Consider the following 18135-nt stretch of genomic DNA (forward strand, 5'->3'; position numbering starts at 1 on the left):
TAGCTAAGTTTTCATGTCATCGGGTGTAGTTCATAAAGGTTGAAGAATGTATGTTAGGATGAAGTGTGAATTCATGCCAGGAATAATAAGTGTGACGTTTGATTTCCTCCCTTCTGTAATAAGCAGCCAATGAGGTATTTTTTCCTTTATTCATGTGTTTAATCTGAACCCGTTATACGCCGGTTAAACTGTTATGTATGTAAGCACTTTAGAGTTATACCAAGCTAATAAGTCACTCGTAAGATAAGGTTGTAAGAGTGTGCTTAACTGTATTTTTCATTTACTTTATAGTTCTCACGGAAGGTGATAATTCTGACTAAAACTACAGAATAAAGCCGCCAGTTAAAATCAAGGAACGGTTGTGCTCGTGGTTACTGAAGGGAGCTACAGTGAGAACTCGATGCTCTTCACGAGCAAGAGAGAAAGAAGAATCTCATCCAGCTGTAAAACGTCTACAAGATTCCCAAATCCTGGTAGACCCTGTCATCTGCCAGATAAGAGTTTTGCACCTACCTGCAAACTAAGAAGAAAATCTCCACATAAGGAAGCATCGTGAGGCAACATAAGGTCAAGACAGGAAAGTCAGACACGCAAGTACAAGTCAAGGTGTTTGAAGGTGGTCCTAGCCTTGTGAACAGCTAATAAGAGACTTTAAGATTACAATTCGTAAGGACTGAGATAGTTGTCTATTTCATAAAGACTCTGGTATTATGCATTTGCTCTTTCTATCTTAATGTATCGCTGGTATGTGTATTACTGAAAAATATTATTTGATACTTACTAAAAATATATAGTCACAAACATTAAGGGTCAGCGTACACCTATTAATTATATTTTCACCTGTAAGTTAATAGTGTAATTGTTTGGTAAGGTGTTTGTTCAAGCCTTTGTTACAAGCATTATACATGTTTATACCACGTACTGAGGTTTAAATTACAGTGAATTAGAGTATAAATTACCTACTCACTTATCCAAACCTTAGCTAGAATTGATTTGACTTGATTTAGAATGTCAGAAAGAGGTAGTTTCACTAAAGGTGATAGAGATGGGGTGGGTCAAGTTGAGCAGCTGCAGCAACACCTCGCAAACTTCGAGCCTTCATCAGAACAAACAGAACAGCAGGAAGAGGCCCAGACTGGTGTGGAGTCACTTCGGCCAGTGAATGATGATACAGAGGCTGCTAATGAGATAGCACAACAAGAGCCACGAAAAGGTGAGAGGGTCCGCAGGTTAACTGAAAAGGGCAGAGAACTGCGCGACGAAAGGTGGAGACAGCTCGAACATCGTTTCAGGGTCAGCTATGAGAAGTGGAAGGCTCTGGTAAAGGAAGCAAAACTGTCACTGACAGGCTGTTGCTCTGAAGACCTACTGGAAGACCTCTTAAAGAAGATTAGCCATACCTCTACAGAGCTAAACCTTGTCTATGTAAATTTGCGTCAAATCGACATTCCCAACAACGATATACGACGCAGAGTTGATACTTGTGAAGCAGCTACAATGTCTATTATCAAGACTGTAAGGTGTCATTTAAAAGGCAGGGAAGAAGGTCAAAGTAACCAGATAGAGTTGCACTGGAAGGACAGCAATTCCTTGTGCATGTCCGAACTCTCACATAAGTCAAGTCTCAACTATCAGCCCTCAAGTGCTTCCTCCCATTCTCAAAGCAACTCAAAGGTCAACTCCAGACGCTCAAGCGTGTCATCTGTCAAGAGACAAGAGGCTGCGGCAGAAGTTGCTGCTAACCAAGCAGCTTTAGAAGCAATGGTTAAGCAAGAACGCCAACTAGAAGAGCTTCAGCGACTCAAAGATGAAGATAAGAAGAGGACAGCGGAGCAAGAAGCTGAGGCTGTGAAACACAGCTTAGAAGAAGCTAGGCTGGGAGTCAAGTTAGAGGTAGAAAATGCTGCCAGGCGAAGGACACTAGAAGACAAGCGTAGAGAGTTAGAGCGCCTCGAAGTGCTCAAGAATCTAAATGCTGCCAAGGCGCAAATGCAAGTGTATGAGCAAGATGAAAACTCAGAGGACGAGAAGAGTGAACCACTCTCTAACTGCAAATCTGTGAAATATGTCATGCACAGAAGTGGCTCATTTCACAGTCTCTCACCACAACATGTTGTGACAAGCACACAGCAAGAAGATGGCACCAAGACCATGTTCAGGTTACTAGCGGAATCAATCAGTGAAAGCCGGCTCCCCATACCAGAACCAGTAACATTCAATGGAGAACCACTCTCGTTCACTGACTGGAAGGTCTCTTTTCAGATTCTGATAGACAGGAAGAACATACCAGGAACTGAGAAGATATGTTACTTGAGAAAATATATTGGTGGGCCTGCCAAGAAAGCCATCGAAAGTTACTTTATGTGAGGAACAGAGTCAGCCTACTATGCTGCATGGACCATTCTTGAAGAAAGGTACGGAAACAAATTCCTCATCGCCAAGTTCTTCAGAGATAAGCTCAATGCATGGCCTAAGATAGGATCCAAGGACAGTCTTGAAACTTAGAGACCTTGTAGACTTTCTTCGCAGCTGTGAGGCTGCTATGTCTCAAAATAAGGGCCTGGGGGTGCTTAATGACTGTAATGACAACCAAAAGATCCTCGCTAAACTTCCAGATTGGCTAACTTCAAGATGGAATAGAAAGGTCATAGACATCTTAGAAGAAACTGAGATCTTTCCAAGCTTCAGTCAGTTTGTGAAGTTTCTCATGAGAGAAGCAAAGATCACTTGCAATCCCGTGACATCCCTTCATGCTTTGAAACCAAGCGAAGATGGAAAACCTAAGACGCCAAGGATTCAAAGCCCCGGAGCAAGGGTATTAGCAACTAACTCTGATGAGAAAGATACTGTTACTAGTTGTGTCTTCTGTGAGAAGTCAGGTCACAGTCTCCACAAATGCTGGAAGTTCATGGATAAGCCCACCGCAGAGCGACAGAAGTTTGTTCAAGAGAATAAATTGTGCTTTGGCTGTTTAAGGCCTGGGCATCGCTCGAAAGATTGTGATAACAGAAACACCTGCGACACGTGTCAGAGGAGGCATCCATCCTGCCTGCACGAAGATCGTACTAAAGAAAGGTTAAGGGATAGGAAGACCTCACAAGATAAGGGGACAAGAGCGTCAAGTGAGGCCATATCTAACAGAGTCGTAAGGGACATTAACAACACTCACCCCTCCACAATCATTCCAGTATGGGTGTCAACCACAAGTGAGCCAGATCGTGAAGTTCTTGTGTATGCACTTCTTGACACCCAGAGCGACACCACTTTTATCCTTGAAGAGACAACAAAGGCTCTCAATACAAGGAAGGAGCCAGTCCAACTGAAACTCTCTACAATGGCTTCAAGGAATACCATTGTGTCCTGCCAGAAGCTGTCTGGTTTGCAGGTTAGAGGGCTTTACTTGGAGAAGAAAATCCCTCTGCCAACGACCTACGCGAGAGAGTTTATTCCTGCAAACAGAGATCATATTCCTACTCCAGAGACTGCAAGAGCATGGTCTCATATTGAACACATTGCAGAGGAGATTGCTCCTCAACAGAGCTGTGATGTCGGTCTCTTAATTGGCTACAACTGTTCCCAGGCTCTCCTTCCAAGAGAAATTGTGTCTGGTAAGGGAAATCAGCATTTTGCTCAGAGAACAGATCTTGGCTGGAGCATAGTCGGCTATGGAAATCCATGTATTGACTATGGCGACCCTATTGGAGTGAGTCATCGGGTTATCGTTAGACAGGTGATGCCAAGCCTTCAATCTTCTTCCAACCTCACAAATCAAGTACACTATGTTTGTAGAACATGTGTAAGAGAGGTAATCACAACACTGGACATTATCAAGACGCTTGAATCTGACTTCAACGAGAGAGCTGCAGAAGAGGACCTCATATCTCAGGAGGATATCCGGTTCCTGAAGAAAATGAAAGAGGGCATCAGACGTAAGGACAATGGACATTATGAGATGCCGCTGCCGTTTAAGGAAAAAAGACCCAATCTGCCGAACAATAAAACATGTGCAGTTCACCGACTCACGTGCTTGGAAAGGAGGCTAAGGAGAGACAAGCAGTACTACAAGGACTACACAGCATTCATGGAAGAGACTATAGCTTGTGGAGATGCTGAGAAGGTCTCTAAAGAGGAAATTAACAAGCATCCAGCATGGTACATCCCGCACCATGGGGTTTATCACCCACAAAAGCCTGGGAAGATACGAGTCGTCTTTGACTGCTCAGCTAAGTTTCGAGAGACGTCATTGAATGATCAACTCCTTACCGGTCCAGAGTTGACAAACACATTGCTGGGCGTCCTTTGTCGTTTTCGTAAGGGTCCAGTTGCAATCATGTGTGACGTAGAACGCATGTTCCACCAGTTTCATGTGAAAGCAGAAGACCAAGATTATCTACGGTTCCTTTGGTGGGAGAACGGAGATCTAGAGTCTCAACCCTCAGTGTATCGTATGAAGGTCCACTTGTTCGGCGCAGCTTCATCTCCTGGTTGCGCCAACTATGGTCTCAAACATCTTGCTGCCGAAGGATGAGGAAGCTTCAGCGAGAAGTCTATCCAGTTCAAAGAAAGGAACTTTTATGTTGATGATGGGTTGACGAGCGTATCATCTGAAGCTGAAGCGGCCCAGCTGGTGAAAGAAGCAAGAGAGCTTTGCAGCATCGGCAAAACTTTGGTTGCACAAGTTTATCTCTAACAGCAAGGAAGTTATAGCCACAATTCCCAAGGAAGAACTTGCCAAGGGTGCCAAAGACCTGGATATGGCTCTGGGTGAACCACACATGGAGAGAGCGCTTGGTGTACTGTGGTGTGTCGCATCAGACGAGTTCCAGTTTAGAGTAGTCGTCAAGGAACGCCCACTCACAAGAAGAGGAGTGTTGTCTACAGTAGCCTCTGTATATGATCCGCTTGGGTTTGTGGCACCCTTTGTCCTGGCGGGGAAGCAGATCTTGCAGCTGATGTGTCGTGACAAAATCCACTGGGATGACCCCCTTCCAGATGACCTACGTTCCCAGTGGGAATTCTGGCTCCAAGGTCTACAAAACTTGTCTGAGGTAAGGATCCAACGAAGCTACTTGCCATCAAGTTTCAAGGAGGTGCAGAGTTATGAGCTCCATCACTTCTCTGACGCTAGTACCTCAGGTTATGGAGAGTACTCATACCTCAGAACAATCAGCACCGCAGGAGAAGTTCATTGCTCCCTAGTTATGGGGAATTCGAGAGTCGCCCCCTCCAAGGTTACGACCATACCACGACTGGAACTTTCAGCAGCGGTGGTAGCTGTTCGAACAAGTGACATGCTCAAAAAGGAGCTAGAGATACAAGGTCTACAGGAATACTTCTGGACAGACTCAAAGGTAGTTCTTGGCTACATCAACAATGAAGCCAGAAGATTCCACGTCTTTGTAGCTAACCGTATTCAACGCATTAAGCAAAGCACAGATCCCGAATAATGGAGATATGTGACCTCGGAAGAGAATCCTGCGGATCATGCTTCCAGAGGTCTCACATCAGAACAGCTCATGGCTTCCAACTGGTTAACAGGTCCAAACTTTCTTTGGCATGAAGAACTTCCCAAAGGACAAGTCAAGGGGGAAGAGTTCTCAGACAATGATCCAGAGCTGAAATCCCTGGTCCATGATACCCAAGCAAAGGAAGAAAGATCATTACTAGATCACCTTCATAAGTTCTCAGACTGGGCAAGAGTGGTAAAAGCTATTGCCAGGCTCAAACGACGTGTCAAGGAAGCCATAGGCTTAAAATTGAGGTCCAGTGAAGCTACAAGCATAGAAGAAAGGAGAGAGGCAGAGCTCACCATTATAAAGATGGTTCAAGAAGCAGCCTTCTCCCATGAGATACACAACCTTAGGCACCAGAAAGACATCAAGACCAAAGATAAAGCAAGCAAGTAGCATAAATTGAGTCCATTTCTGGATGAGCACGGTATCCTCAGGGTGGGAGGTCGCTTGGCTCATGCAACTCTTCATTCCCATGTGAAGCATCCCGCAATCCTGCCAAGAGATAGCCACTTGTCAGTGCTGCTCGTCAAGCACTATCATGAAAGAGTACGACACCAAGGACGTGGAATGACGATCAATGAGCTGCGATCTAACGGTATATGGATCCTAGGATGCAGCAATGCAGTTTCCTCTCACATCTACACATGTGTGAAATGCAGGAAATTCAGAAGATGTACAGAAGGGCAAAGGATGGCAGATCTTCCGAAGGAACGCATGGAGACCACGCCTCCCTTCACATACTGCAGGATGGACTGCTTTGGACCTTTCTATGCCAAGGACGGAAGAAGAGAGTTAAAGCGTTATGGGCTCCTACTCACTTGCATGGGCTCCCGAGCAGTTCACATTGAAATGCTTGACGACTTAACCACCGACGCTTTTATCAATTCCCTGCGTTCATTCATTGCCATACGTGGTAATGTTTGTCAAATCAGATGTGATCAAGGCAGCAACTTCATTGGCGAAAGACGCAAGTTTGTGGACGCCCTGAAAGAAATGGATCAAAGACGACTGAAGGAACTTGGATGTGAGTTTATCATGAACACCCCATCTTCAAGTCACATGGGTGGTGTTTGGGAAAGGCAAATCCGCACGATACGAAGTGTCTTAACATCCACTCTTGATCAGTCAGACGGAAGACTCAACACCGCTTCTCTGCGTACCTTTCTCTATGAAGTCATGGCGATTTTAAATAGTAGGCCCCTAACTACGGAATATTTGAATGATCCATTAGGTCCAGAACCTCTCACGCCAAATCACATCTTAACAATGAAGTCCACAGTTATCTTACCGCCACCTGGACAGTTCATCAAGGAAGATATTTATCTCCGCAAGAGATGGCGCAGAGTACAATTCTTAGCCAATGAATTCTGGACAAGGTGGAAGAAAGAGTACCTCCTAAACCTCCAACACAGACAGAAATGGAGTAAAGACAGAAGAAACGCAAGGATTAATGACATTGTCATTTTGCAAGATGATACTGCACCACGCAACCAGTGGAAATTGGCAAAGGTTACAGAAGTGTACCCAGGACAGGATGGCCGGGTGAGAAGATTCAAGTTACTGATCAGCGACTCAACCCTAGATGAGAGAGGTAAATGCATCACCAAACCCACCTATCTGGAGAGGCCCATCCATAAGACAGTCACCCTCCTGGAAGCCGATCAAGAAACCTGCAGACCCCTTTCAAAGAAATCACCGGTGATTGGTGGGAGTGTAACTGACAATTAGACTTACAGGTTATGTCATTGTCTTTTGTTTGAATTGTTTATGTGTCCGCTGTGCTGGGGAAATGATAATACAAGCAGAACTACGTAGCTAATACTGTTGTAACGGGGATCCTTATTGTAGCAACACACTTTTGGAGGGAAGGCAATCCTGCGCTGCGTTAGCTAAGTTTTCATGTCATCGGGTGTAGTTCATAAAGGTTGAAGAGTGTATGTTAGGATGAAGTGTGAATTCATGCCAGGAATAATAAGTGTGAAGTTTGATTTCCTCCCTTCTGTAATAAGCAGCCAATGAGGTATTTTTTCCTTTATTCATGTGTTTAATCTGAACCCGTTATAACGCCGGTTAAACTGTTATGTATGTAAGCACTTCAGAGTTATACCAAGCTAATAAGTCACTCGTAAGATAAGGTTGTAAGAGTGTGCTTAACTGTATTTTTCATTTACTTTATAGTTCTCACGGAAGGTGATAATTCTGACTAAAACTACAGAATAAAGCCGCCAGTTAAAATCAAGGAATGGTTGTGCTCCAGGTTACTGAAGGGAGCTACATACAGTACACAACTGTTGGGAACTGGAATTACTGGTAGGTGTTTCAAACTGACAGAAACTTCAGGCCTTTAAGGAGGATTTGTATAAAACACTTTGCATAACACTCATTTTTGCCCCAGTATCATTTTTTCGGACATTCCTTTTTACAAAGGAGGCCTACATAGTTGCACCTCCAATAATTTGAAATAAAATAAATTATTTAAAAAGTACATTTAAGTAAACAATAGGCTATCAACCCTGAGATTAGGTAAAGTGAGATATTAGCTATTCAGATTTCAGGGAAGCTCAGATATATCTCTTCAAGCGTGCGTGATGTCTGAACGGCCACGGGATGGTTCACGTTGATGAGAGAAGACACCAGACGGTCCACCATGGCTTTTAAACAGTCCTGCAGATCTCTAAGGTCCCGGTCCTTCTGACAGTCAGAGTCCCTCATTGCCATGCGCACACAGATGTTCCTCAGCTCTATGCTTTCCTAGGTGGAGAGAGTAGAGGCACAGATAGAACAATGAGCCAGATATTTCACCGGATGTATATATGTGAAGTATCAGGTGGGCGTTTCCACTCACTACCAAATATGGTGATGAGAGGAATCCCAGTGGCCGGCAGTGGGGGTAGATGGAGCGAGATGGATTTTGGCTGATGAAACCAAATCTCATACAATTTCCAAAACTAAAATCTATAACAAACAGAATGGATTGAGTTTTGTAGACTTTACACTTTGCCAAAGTTTTTTAAATGGTGTTGTTTGGGAGTGCAAGGGAGACTTGAGTTCTTGCACACGCACATTTCACAGAGTAGGCATTCCCTAACGGAAATATGCAAATAAATGCTAGATTGAGCCAATAGGTTCTCACTAGGTCGTGCTTGGCTCTGTTCACTGCCTCGCTTGTTTTTCCCGCTATAATTTATTTGCTCCCATTGGAAACGACAGGCTCTGGTCTATCTTGCGTTAGTTATAAAACATATTTTGTAGAGGCGTCCGCATACATAGGTTCGGTTTGCTCCTAGCAGAACTCGGCTAGGCGAACATCTCTGCTCGCATACTCCCGAAGACCTTTGTTTGAAAAAAAAGAAAAGGCGCCAATATTACTATTGTTTGTCGCTCGTGTCATCATAGCAACAACATAGACAGTACAGTTCCTCAAAATAGCTTCAATTAATTCAGGTAAATCAAGAAATCTGTAACAAATTGATTTTTTTTTCATGTCTATTTACATCTAGATGTTTGGTGCAGTATTTCTCTAGTGAAGTAATGTGCATGAAAACTAGTCAGACTAGACTAATGGGCTCTTGCCACAGATGATTTGTTTACATCGCAGTTTAGGATAACTAATGTGGACTAATCCACATAAATATGTGTTAACTAATAAAGTAAGAGAAGCAAGGTTTCCTCAAAATGTTTATTTCACTGAGCAAATTTCAACTTCCAGCTCGAGTTTACTGTGAACACTGAGGCTGTACCCGCTTTAAGTTACAGTTTCAGACATTGTTCAAGTAAGCTACTGTGGCAATTTTATCATAATATAGGCCTACCAGTGTGGCCTACCATCAAAAACAACTGAGAAAATGCATTCCATAACATTTGAACTTGGAAATGGCTGTTCTATCATTCAGCCTACAGTAGTAGTCAATGTGTTGTGTTCAATGTAGGCCAACATTCCATGAGACCTTTGAAGAAGAAAAAAAATCTGGGTTTGACATTAACCTGTTTATCCACTTGTCCTTTAGACAAGGAGGTGACTGAAAATGTTCTTGTTGTTTGATGCAAGAAACCACTTCACAAAATGAAATGCATTATTATTACCATACCATTATTATTACAGAATCGGCTCTAGATTTGCTTTTAAATATGTCTAGAAATGTACACGTTTTGTGCTCTTGTAGGAAGCCATCACTTTGTGGCTGTGGTAACTAGTGACGGCCGTTTAGAAACTCTGGTAAGAGCAGACAAGGAATGTTGTTTGTACACTCTTTGTTTGTTCTTTCTATATTTGACATTTTGAATTGCTTTACAATACAAAACATACAGGTTAGGATAACGTACGTGTCAGGTTAGGATTATTAACGATTCAAGTTAAGAAAAGGGTTAGGCTTAGCTACAGTTGTCAACAACTGTTGTCCCGACATAAAATAAACGGCCACAGACCAATGGCTAGCATCAATTGGTGTAAATTGATATCAAGAAACACCTATATCAGAAAACGCCCCTAATTGCGGTCTGCAATTATACCCTTCACGAAAAAAAGACCAAAACGTCACAAAAACGTCGTCATAATATATCCGTGAACTGTTTCGACTGGGAAGCTTTTACGTCTAGCCAACATGAGTCAGTAATAACAAATGCAGTTTTTTTTAACATATACAAAATATTTTGATATTCATACAATATTGTTTTCTCATTCATAATAATTTTTATTCTAATCTCTAGCCTATCAACCAAATAGAAAGATATCGAATTATGCAAACCATCACTCACCAAGAAATTAGAATTTCATATAAGGGATAAAACACTCACTTTAGGGTGCAGAAATGTCCTCAGATCCTGAAACAAACTATGACTGATTTCTTCCTCGACTGTGAGTATTTGGGTTAGAATATCGATTAGCTGCGTAATGACACTTTCACGCGCCTTTTCTGCTATTGTGCGGGCCGCTGCTGACGAGTCGTGGATGACACTTTCACGCGCCTTTTCTGCTATTGTGCGGGCCGCTGCTGACGAGTCGTGGATGGTTGTCACTTGTTTTTCTAGTCCAAGTTTACTGGGCCTACTGATCGCTGTTTGGTGAGGGCGCACATTCTGTAGCAACTTCAGTGCTTCTGTTTGGTGCTCCATGGGACTGTACTGCAACGTTGCTGTCTCCATTAGGGCCCCTCTCCGTGTCGCTGCCTGTAGCGCGATTGCACCTAAGTGCGCTTAAATATCACAAGTGTCTCCACCTCTCCCACTCACGCGTCAATTGTTGTGCTATCGCTGGTATTTGTGGTAATTAAAATGTTAATGACAGCCACTTTCCCAACATACACACACACATAGACACACACACACCACATGACACTTTTTCTCAACTGTTATCTGTTTACTTTAGTCAGCGAAAAGGGCCACAAGGAGTTGGAAAATGAGGAACCAGACCTAAACTAAACACATCTAAGAACATCCCAACTGTACAAGGTTTAGGCTATATAACAACACCTCCTTATGCAGATTACAGTTACTGTGTACTCATGATTAGCATCTGGAAAGGCTGAGAGGAGAGAAAGGAGACATTCCTTGCTGTTGTCTAGCAGACCCCAAACTATAAAAAATGCACTGTAACCTTTATTTAACTAGGCAAGCCAGTTAAGAACAAATTCTTATTTACAATGACGGCCTACCCCGGCCAAACCCGGATGACGCTGGGCCAAATGTGCACCGCCCTATGGGACTCCCAATCACGGCCGGATGTGATACAGCTTGGAATTGAACCAGGGACTGTAGTGACGCCACTTGCACTGAGATGCAGTGCCTTAGACTGCTGCGCCACTCGGGATCCCAAAACAACAGCATCTCTATTCAATAGATCCGTCTCTCTGCTATCTTTCTGCTATCGAATACAAGCCTGGGGGGCATGTATTAGCTATGGCAGAGTTCTGGTGTTGACAGCAGCTGCACATGAAGCTTGTCTTTTCTATAATGGCTGCTACCTTTCCTCGTCTCTTATTTAATTTACACTCATTTGAAGGCCCAGGAAAGTGCTAATGAGGGAAAGGCAATGATGCACCGACAAGCTGTCCCCACCCCATGGCAACCCCAGGTGTCCCCACCCCATGGCAACCCCAGGTGTCCCCCAGCAGGCGGCAGTCACCACAACAACACAGAGCTCATCCAGGAGTCTCCCACAGATTGAATCAACCTGTTTAGAATATCTAAAGATCATCATGTTAATGTGGTTACAATGTTGAATCAACGTGGAGACCATTGGATCATCAACAAAAATTTGATATACCGATTTATCACTTTCTGTCTACAGTATTTATAAAACTTCCCACTGGGCACACAGTGGTTGAATCAACGTTGTTTCCACGTCATTTCAATGAAATTACGTTGAACCAGCATTGAATAGATATTGAATTGACATCTGTGGCCAATGGGTTAGCAAGCATGTGTAGAAACATTGTTGATTCTTTGGAAACTGTCAGAACTAGCATGCCTTTGTGGAGTTCAAAAATTAATTTCCTAAATGGTCTCAGATTTTCAAATGATGTGCTTACAAATGGGGTCCAACTCCACATACTTAGAGCAGTCGGCAGAATCGTGAGTTCACGTCGTTGAGATGGCCCTTTTGAAAAGGTGTAGTGTCTCCCAAAAAAGGTGTGTCTTCGTTGGTGAGGTCACCCGAAGAAGAAGCAAATGCCATGGTTTGGCCATTCGTTTCTTCCTTTCTCACACTGTCTGGTTCTTCTGTGTCTAAATGGGACAAGAAAGACTCCTTTATCTGGCTGTATCATATGAATCTGAATATTTCATATCTTCTGATATGTAATGAAGGCTGTATAACTTGTCCAATAATAAACACATTTTGTTGTTGAATAACCTTTTTTTTCCCCCTACAAGCTAGCAATTCGAACAAGCCCAAATTGCCTAACCTCTCTCGCTCTCTCCCGCCCCCTGCTGGTTGTCTCTGTACACGCAGGGCTCTCCTGTCCCTCTGGCCATGATGTTGTCCTCAGACACACACAGGTTCTGCAGCAGGAAGTAGGTAGTCATCAGGCCTTTCCCCTTCACCTGGATCTCTCCTCTTTCCAGGATGTCAAAGCCCTTATCTTCCAGCGCACTGCAGATAGGTATAGTTAGAGAGAATCAGAACCATAAGAACTAAGTTCTTCGGCCAACTATATTGGCAAATCTGAATGGGAGCCATGCTGGCACTACCTGTATGTGAAGGGGCTGAGGTGTATGTGGTCAGGCACTCCGTGACTCTCCATGCGGGAGGCAGTGTTGACCGTATCTCCAAACAGGCAGTATCGAGGCATCTTGTCCCCTACCACACCAGCCAGCACTGGACCTGTGTGCAGACCCACCCGAATCTAGCACACGCACACGCACACCACACACACACACACACACACACACACACACACACACACACACACACACACACACACACACACACACACACACACACACACACACAGTCACTTTAAATCACAATTCCATAGCTTCATTAAAGAACAGCTCATTTCGGACTATAAAGTCACCTGGATGGGTTGCCCAGTGATAGGGTTGGTCACCTCCCGGGCAGCGATACGCATACCCAGGGCAAAGTTGGCCACCCGCTCTGCATGGCTGTCAGCTGGAATGGGAACCCCACCCACCACCATGTAGGCGTCTCCAATAGTCTCCACCTGGAAGAGCCGAGGCATCATAGCACTCATTGAAAGGTTGGCTCCATCTCAATATTTTTCCTTCCCTTATCTCCTCTCCTTCATTCAACCTTTCATTTACCCCTTCATGTACCTCTCTCTTTCTCTCTGTATACCTTGTACACGTCATGGACGCTGGTAAGGCGGTCGAACTTGGAGTACATGGAGTTGAGCATGTTGACGATCTGGATGGGCTCGCAGGCAGCACAGATATTGGTGAAGGTGACCACATCACTGAACAGGATGGTGCACACCTGGAACTCACCTGAAATAGAGGGAGAAAGGGGAAGCAGAGATGTTTGCAACGGCCATACTTTTCATTACACAGGTCTTCTAGCTCATTTGAACAGTAGAACAAAATGAAAGGCAGCAGATATGCTGGCCCTGTCTGGAGGACCAGGTAGATATGGAATTAGGCAGACATTGCCATCATACCTGCTTCCACCCTCTTGCCCTCCTTCAACTGGTTGGCTACGTGGCGAGGCAACATGGCGTAGAGCAGAGTCTCCGTCTTCTTCTTCTCCGCCTCGAGGTGGCGTGAGAGGATCCTCAGCTCCTCCTATGAAATTACAACATGGTAGACAAAGAGGATGAGAAAACAGTGAGATGAAAAACGGACAAAGTAGGAGAGATGTATGTGCCTTTTTGCGCTCCAGCTGATTGGACAGCTCCATCTCTGCCAGACGCTGTTGGTTAAGCAGGATGAGGTCCCGGGTGGTGTCGTGCTGGGCAATGTCGGAGATGTGCAGACCCCTCTCCTCCAACTCCTGCAGGCTGCGCAGCTTCGGGGAGCACAGGTACACCATACAGCCCAGAGATTCCATCCACACCATCTGACCTGGGTACAGGGGAGTTATTCAGTGATACCATGGACACAATGCAGAGCCAACCTGCACAATCAGACATTGGATCAGAGAAGGGGAGTTTGACTGAACCTCTGAGTTTGAGCATGGACTGATGCTGAGAGGCCAGCGGCACCATCTCCCGTCTGGTCTTCAGGACAAACTGGCTGTTGATGAACTTCCTGATGCTCTCGATGTTGAAGGTCACCTGCGGATGGACAATGCTGAAGTACTCATCCAGACGGCTGTCCATCGTCTGCAGCCCAGGGACAAACTTCTGGATGTTAATCCCAGTCTGCTTCACCTTGAGCTGGGCACACATAGAGAAGAGTACTGGTAACAATGTACCAATAGGACTAATAGCTGCTTAATTATTGTTTTGCATAAACTTAGAAAGACACAAGTTGCCTTACCTGTTTATCAAAGACAATGTGGAAAGGGAAGGCATTGCAGAATGCTTGTTCCTCCATCCACAGCTTATCTGGGTAGCAGGGTGTGAATGACTTCAGAAGGTTCTCTGTGGGGGGAGGCACAGAAGAATCGTTCTCATTAGATGTTCTCATATCAACATGAAAGAGTCCAACAAACTTTGCTTTTGGAGTGAACACTTCAAGTAAAGAAAGAGCCTGACCTTTTCCAAACATGACAACGCTCCTAACCATGTCCCAGCGTGATCTTTTCCCAGCAGGGCAGTGGGGCAGACTGGCACACCTGGCTCTCATCCTCTCCAATGCCTCTGCCTGATGCTGTTACCAGACCAGAGGAATACACCAGAGATCTCACACTGAACCCCTGGAGACCACAGTGTCTGCTGGGTGTAGACTACTTTGCTATTATTTTTTAACCCTCTAGACCTCATTCTACTTTCATTCCATTATAAACATGTAATACTTAAACACTGCTACTTGACTCTTGTTTTGAATCATGACAAATTGAAATAGAAAAAATTAACTTCTCACCCTCCTATCAATCTCCTCATCCTCCGTGGTTACCTCCTTCTTCTCTCTTTGGGGCCGGAAATCCCTCTTTGACCCTCGGCTCCTCTGAGAGACCAGGAAGACCACATGCTCTTTCTTCCCTGTGCGCTCGTCCTCCTCTGATTGGTTAAGGATGGTCATGCTCACTTCGCTGTCAAAGAAGTCTTTGGCCACCGCCTCAATGATGCCTGCACAGAGAGAAAAGAGATAACCTCCTTAGATTAAAGGTACACTTTAGGTATGGATGATTACCGTACCTGGCACAATGTGATATAGGCCTTTCCTGTCCGAGTAGTAATGAAGCAACATCCTCCCATCATCGTTCTTCTCCACACGGAACGAGGGAGCGTTCATCTCCTGGAAGAAGGATATTTATTGCATACATAATCTTTTTTTAAATATCTGGGCTCTAATGGATTGAAATACATAATAGATTACCCATTGTAGAGGCCGTAAAGAGAAGGTCACCTGGTAGGAGAGAGCCAGGTAGCTGTGAAGGGCATCCAGGTTCTCAATGAATTCCACCAGGTTCCCCCCTAGCGTACGCAGCATGGTGTCGTACCCCGCCATCTTACAGAAGCTGAAGAAGTACTCCCCGAAAAGCTTCAGCACCACCTCAGAAGGCATGTCTGTGTCCACAACACCACCACATCATCATCATTGTCATCACTATATCATCACCAACTGTCAAGCTAAATGGTGCCTATCTCTCCCCTTAGTTTGGGACTGTAGACTGTCCCATTTTTACATTACATTTAAGTCATTTAGCAGACGCTCTTATCCAGAGCGACTTACAAATTGGTGCATTCACCTTATGACATCCAGTGGAACAACCACTTTACAATAGTGCATCTAAATATTTTAAGGGGGGGTGAGAAGGATTACTTTATCCTATCCTAGGTATTCCTTAAAGAGGTGGGGTTTCAGGTGTCTCCGGAAGGTGGTGATTGACTCCGCTGTCCTGGCGTCGTGAGGGAGTTTGTTCCACCATTGGGGAGCCAGAGCAGCGAACAGTTTTGACTGAGCTGAGCGGGAACTGTACTTCCTCAGTGGTAGGGAGGCGAGCAGGCCAGAGGTGGATGAACGCAGTGCCCTTATTTGGGTTCCCATAATTCTAACCCTGACACCGTGTCATGTCCACAGGCTCTGGGGTGACCCCTCGGGTACAGGACACCTGGGCCACACTTGGGTCACCTGTGCCACACCTGGAGGGCCTCAGCAGGGACGTTGTTAACACCTAACCTCACCTGGAGGGCCTCAGCAGGGACGTTGTTAACACCTGGCCAAACACACCCCCTTCCCCGAGGAGGTAGACACTCCTAACCACTGATATAAGGGTATCAAAAACACTGACCTGTGTTTCTGGTTCAAGATTAAACACTGTTATAGAATTGTAAAGAACGTAGAGACTGGTACTTACCCAGCATAGTACATGCTTCCTGCACCAGACGCAGAGTTATGACATCATCGTATATCTCATAAGTCATGAACGTGTCCTGGACCTCTGCCAGGGTCCTGAAGAGATAGAGAGAATTGGCATACTCATGTCCTGAATCGTTTAAAATTTACATCAACAGTTACTTAGTACACAAAATACCAGACCTCAGTTTCTCCCATGTTTCTTCACCAAATTTCTCAATTACCAGAGATTTCAGACAGGTGTTTATGAATCCGTACTGCGAACACAAACAGCGAAGAAGAAGAGAGCGATATGAGATATCATAGTTGTCTAAAGCAAAACTAGAATGACTTGATGTTAAAATCAACAAACAGACATACTCACCATGTCTCTGGTATCTATCTGTCCTCGTCCTCCTGGTTTGTACTCTCTATTTACAGAACCCCTAACTCCTCTCTCACTCTCTCTCTCTCTCACACACACACACACACACACACACACACACACACACACACACACACACACACACACACACACACACACACACACACACGATTCCACTGCCACCATATGGTGAGAATTAGGCATTACATGGCATCCAGTCCCATCTTCTTGTTTTGTTGCATGAATCCTATCTTCAATTCTTCCAATTACTTTATTATTCTCAATGTGTATTCTTTCTCTTGGTAATTGATCAAATCAGTAGAGGCTGCTGAGGGGAGGACAGTTCATAATAATGTCTGGAACGGAGTGCATGGAATGACATCAAACACATGGAAACCACACGTTTGATGTATTTGATACCATTCTGCCTTTTCTGCTCCAGCAATTAACCACAAGCCTGTCTTCCCCAATTAAAGTACCACCAACCTCCTGTGGATACAATATACACTGAGTGTACAAAACATTACATAAAATGATCAAGTGAATCCAGGTGAAAGCCATGTTCTTTTATTGATGTCATCTGTTAAATCCACTTCAATCAGTGTAGATGAAGGGGAGCAGACAGGTTAAAGAAGGATTTTTAAGCCTCGAGATAATTGAGACAGGGATTGTGCATGTGTGCCATTCAGAGGGTGAATGGGCAAGACAAAAGATTGAAGTGCCTTTGAACGGGAGATGGTAGTAGGTGCCAGGCACACTGGTTTGTGTCAAGATCTGCAAAGATGCAGGGTTTTTCACGCTCAAAAGTTTACCATCTGTATCAGGAATGGTCCACTACCAGAAGGACATCCAGCCAACTTAACCCAACTGTGGGAAGTATAAAGTCAACATGGGCCAGCATCCATGTAGAACGCTTTCGACACCTTGTAGAGTCCATACCCCGACAAATTGAGGCTGTTCTAAAGGCAAAAGGGGGTGCAACTCAATAGTAGGAATGTGTTCCTAATGTTTTGTAGGTCTGTAAATCAGTAGTATAGAACACACACAGTTGCCTGAACTGTTATTGGTTGGAAGTCCTTGTCCATCATCCTAAAATAGTGTCCAGGTCAATGTTGCAGGCTGCATGTGAGATTAAGGGTTAACAGCCTCATAGGAATATGGTGTATTTGAAGTAAATAACGCATTTCAGTCTTTGGATGCAAAAGGAAGCTATTTTATTTTTCTAATATATTATGACTTGACATAGTCTGCAAAAACCAAAAGTTTAAAAGTAAAGTTTAGATGTCTGTCTTTTCCGAGCGTTTTCATGACTGAACACACAGATTAGGCCCTGCATTTTGT

General features: G+C 44.3%; 2 protein-coding genes and 1 pseudogene across 2 annotated transcripts; 1 reads left to right on the forward strand and 2 right to left on the reverse strand.

Moving 5' to 3' along the window:
* The first annotated feature begins 4754 nt into the window (after positions 1-4754).
* On the forward strand, positions 4755-5906 carry LOC124010714 (annotated as a pseudogene).
* A 1795-nt stretch (positions 5907-7701) lies between these two features.
* On the reverse strand, positions 7702-10664 carry dleu7 (deleted in lymphocytic leukemia 7). The gene is made up of 2 exons (XM_046322996.1): positions 10308-10664; positions 7702-8264 (listed from the first exon to the last, which is right to left on the reverse strand). The coding sequence occupies exons 1-2, from the start codon at positions 10653-10655 to the stop codon at positions 8058-8060; spliced, it is 555 nt and encodes a 184-aa protein (XP_046178952.1). The 5' UTR covers positions 10656-10664; the 3' UTR covers positions 7702-8057.
* A 1746-nt stretch (positions 10665-12410) lies between these two features.
* Positions 12411-17882, reverse strand: gucy1b2 (guanylate cyclase 1, soluble, beta 2). Its single transcript, XM_046323363.1, has 15 exons — positions 17847-17882; positions 16614-16687; positions 16432-16526; positions 15480-15640; positions 15269-15368; positions 14994-15199; positions 14666-14774; positions 14448-14551; positions 14128-14344; positions 13834-14030; positions 13628-13751; positions 13309-13457; positions 13028-13174; positions 12702-12856; positions 12411-12603 (listed from the first exon to the last, which is right to left on the reverse strand). The coding sequence occupies exons 1-15, from the start codon at positions 17880-17882 to the stop codon at positions 12411-12413; spliced, it is 2067 nt and encodes a 688-aa protein (XP_046179319.1).
* Between the last annotated feature and the right edge of the window lie 253 nt (positions 17883-18135).

Source organism: Oncorhynchus gorbuscha, linkage group LG23 (assembly GCF_021184085.1).
Source record: "Oncorhynchus gorbuscha isolate QuinsamMale2020 ecotype Even-year linkage group LG23, OgorEven_v1.0, whole genome shotgun sequence".
Classification (NCBI taxonomy): domain Eukaryota; kingdom Metazoa; phylum Chordata; class Actinopteri; order Salmoniformes; family Salmonidae; genus Oncorhynchus; species Oncorhynchus gorbuscha.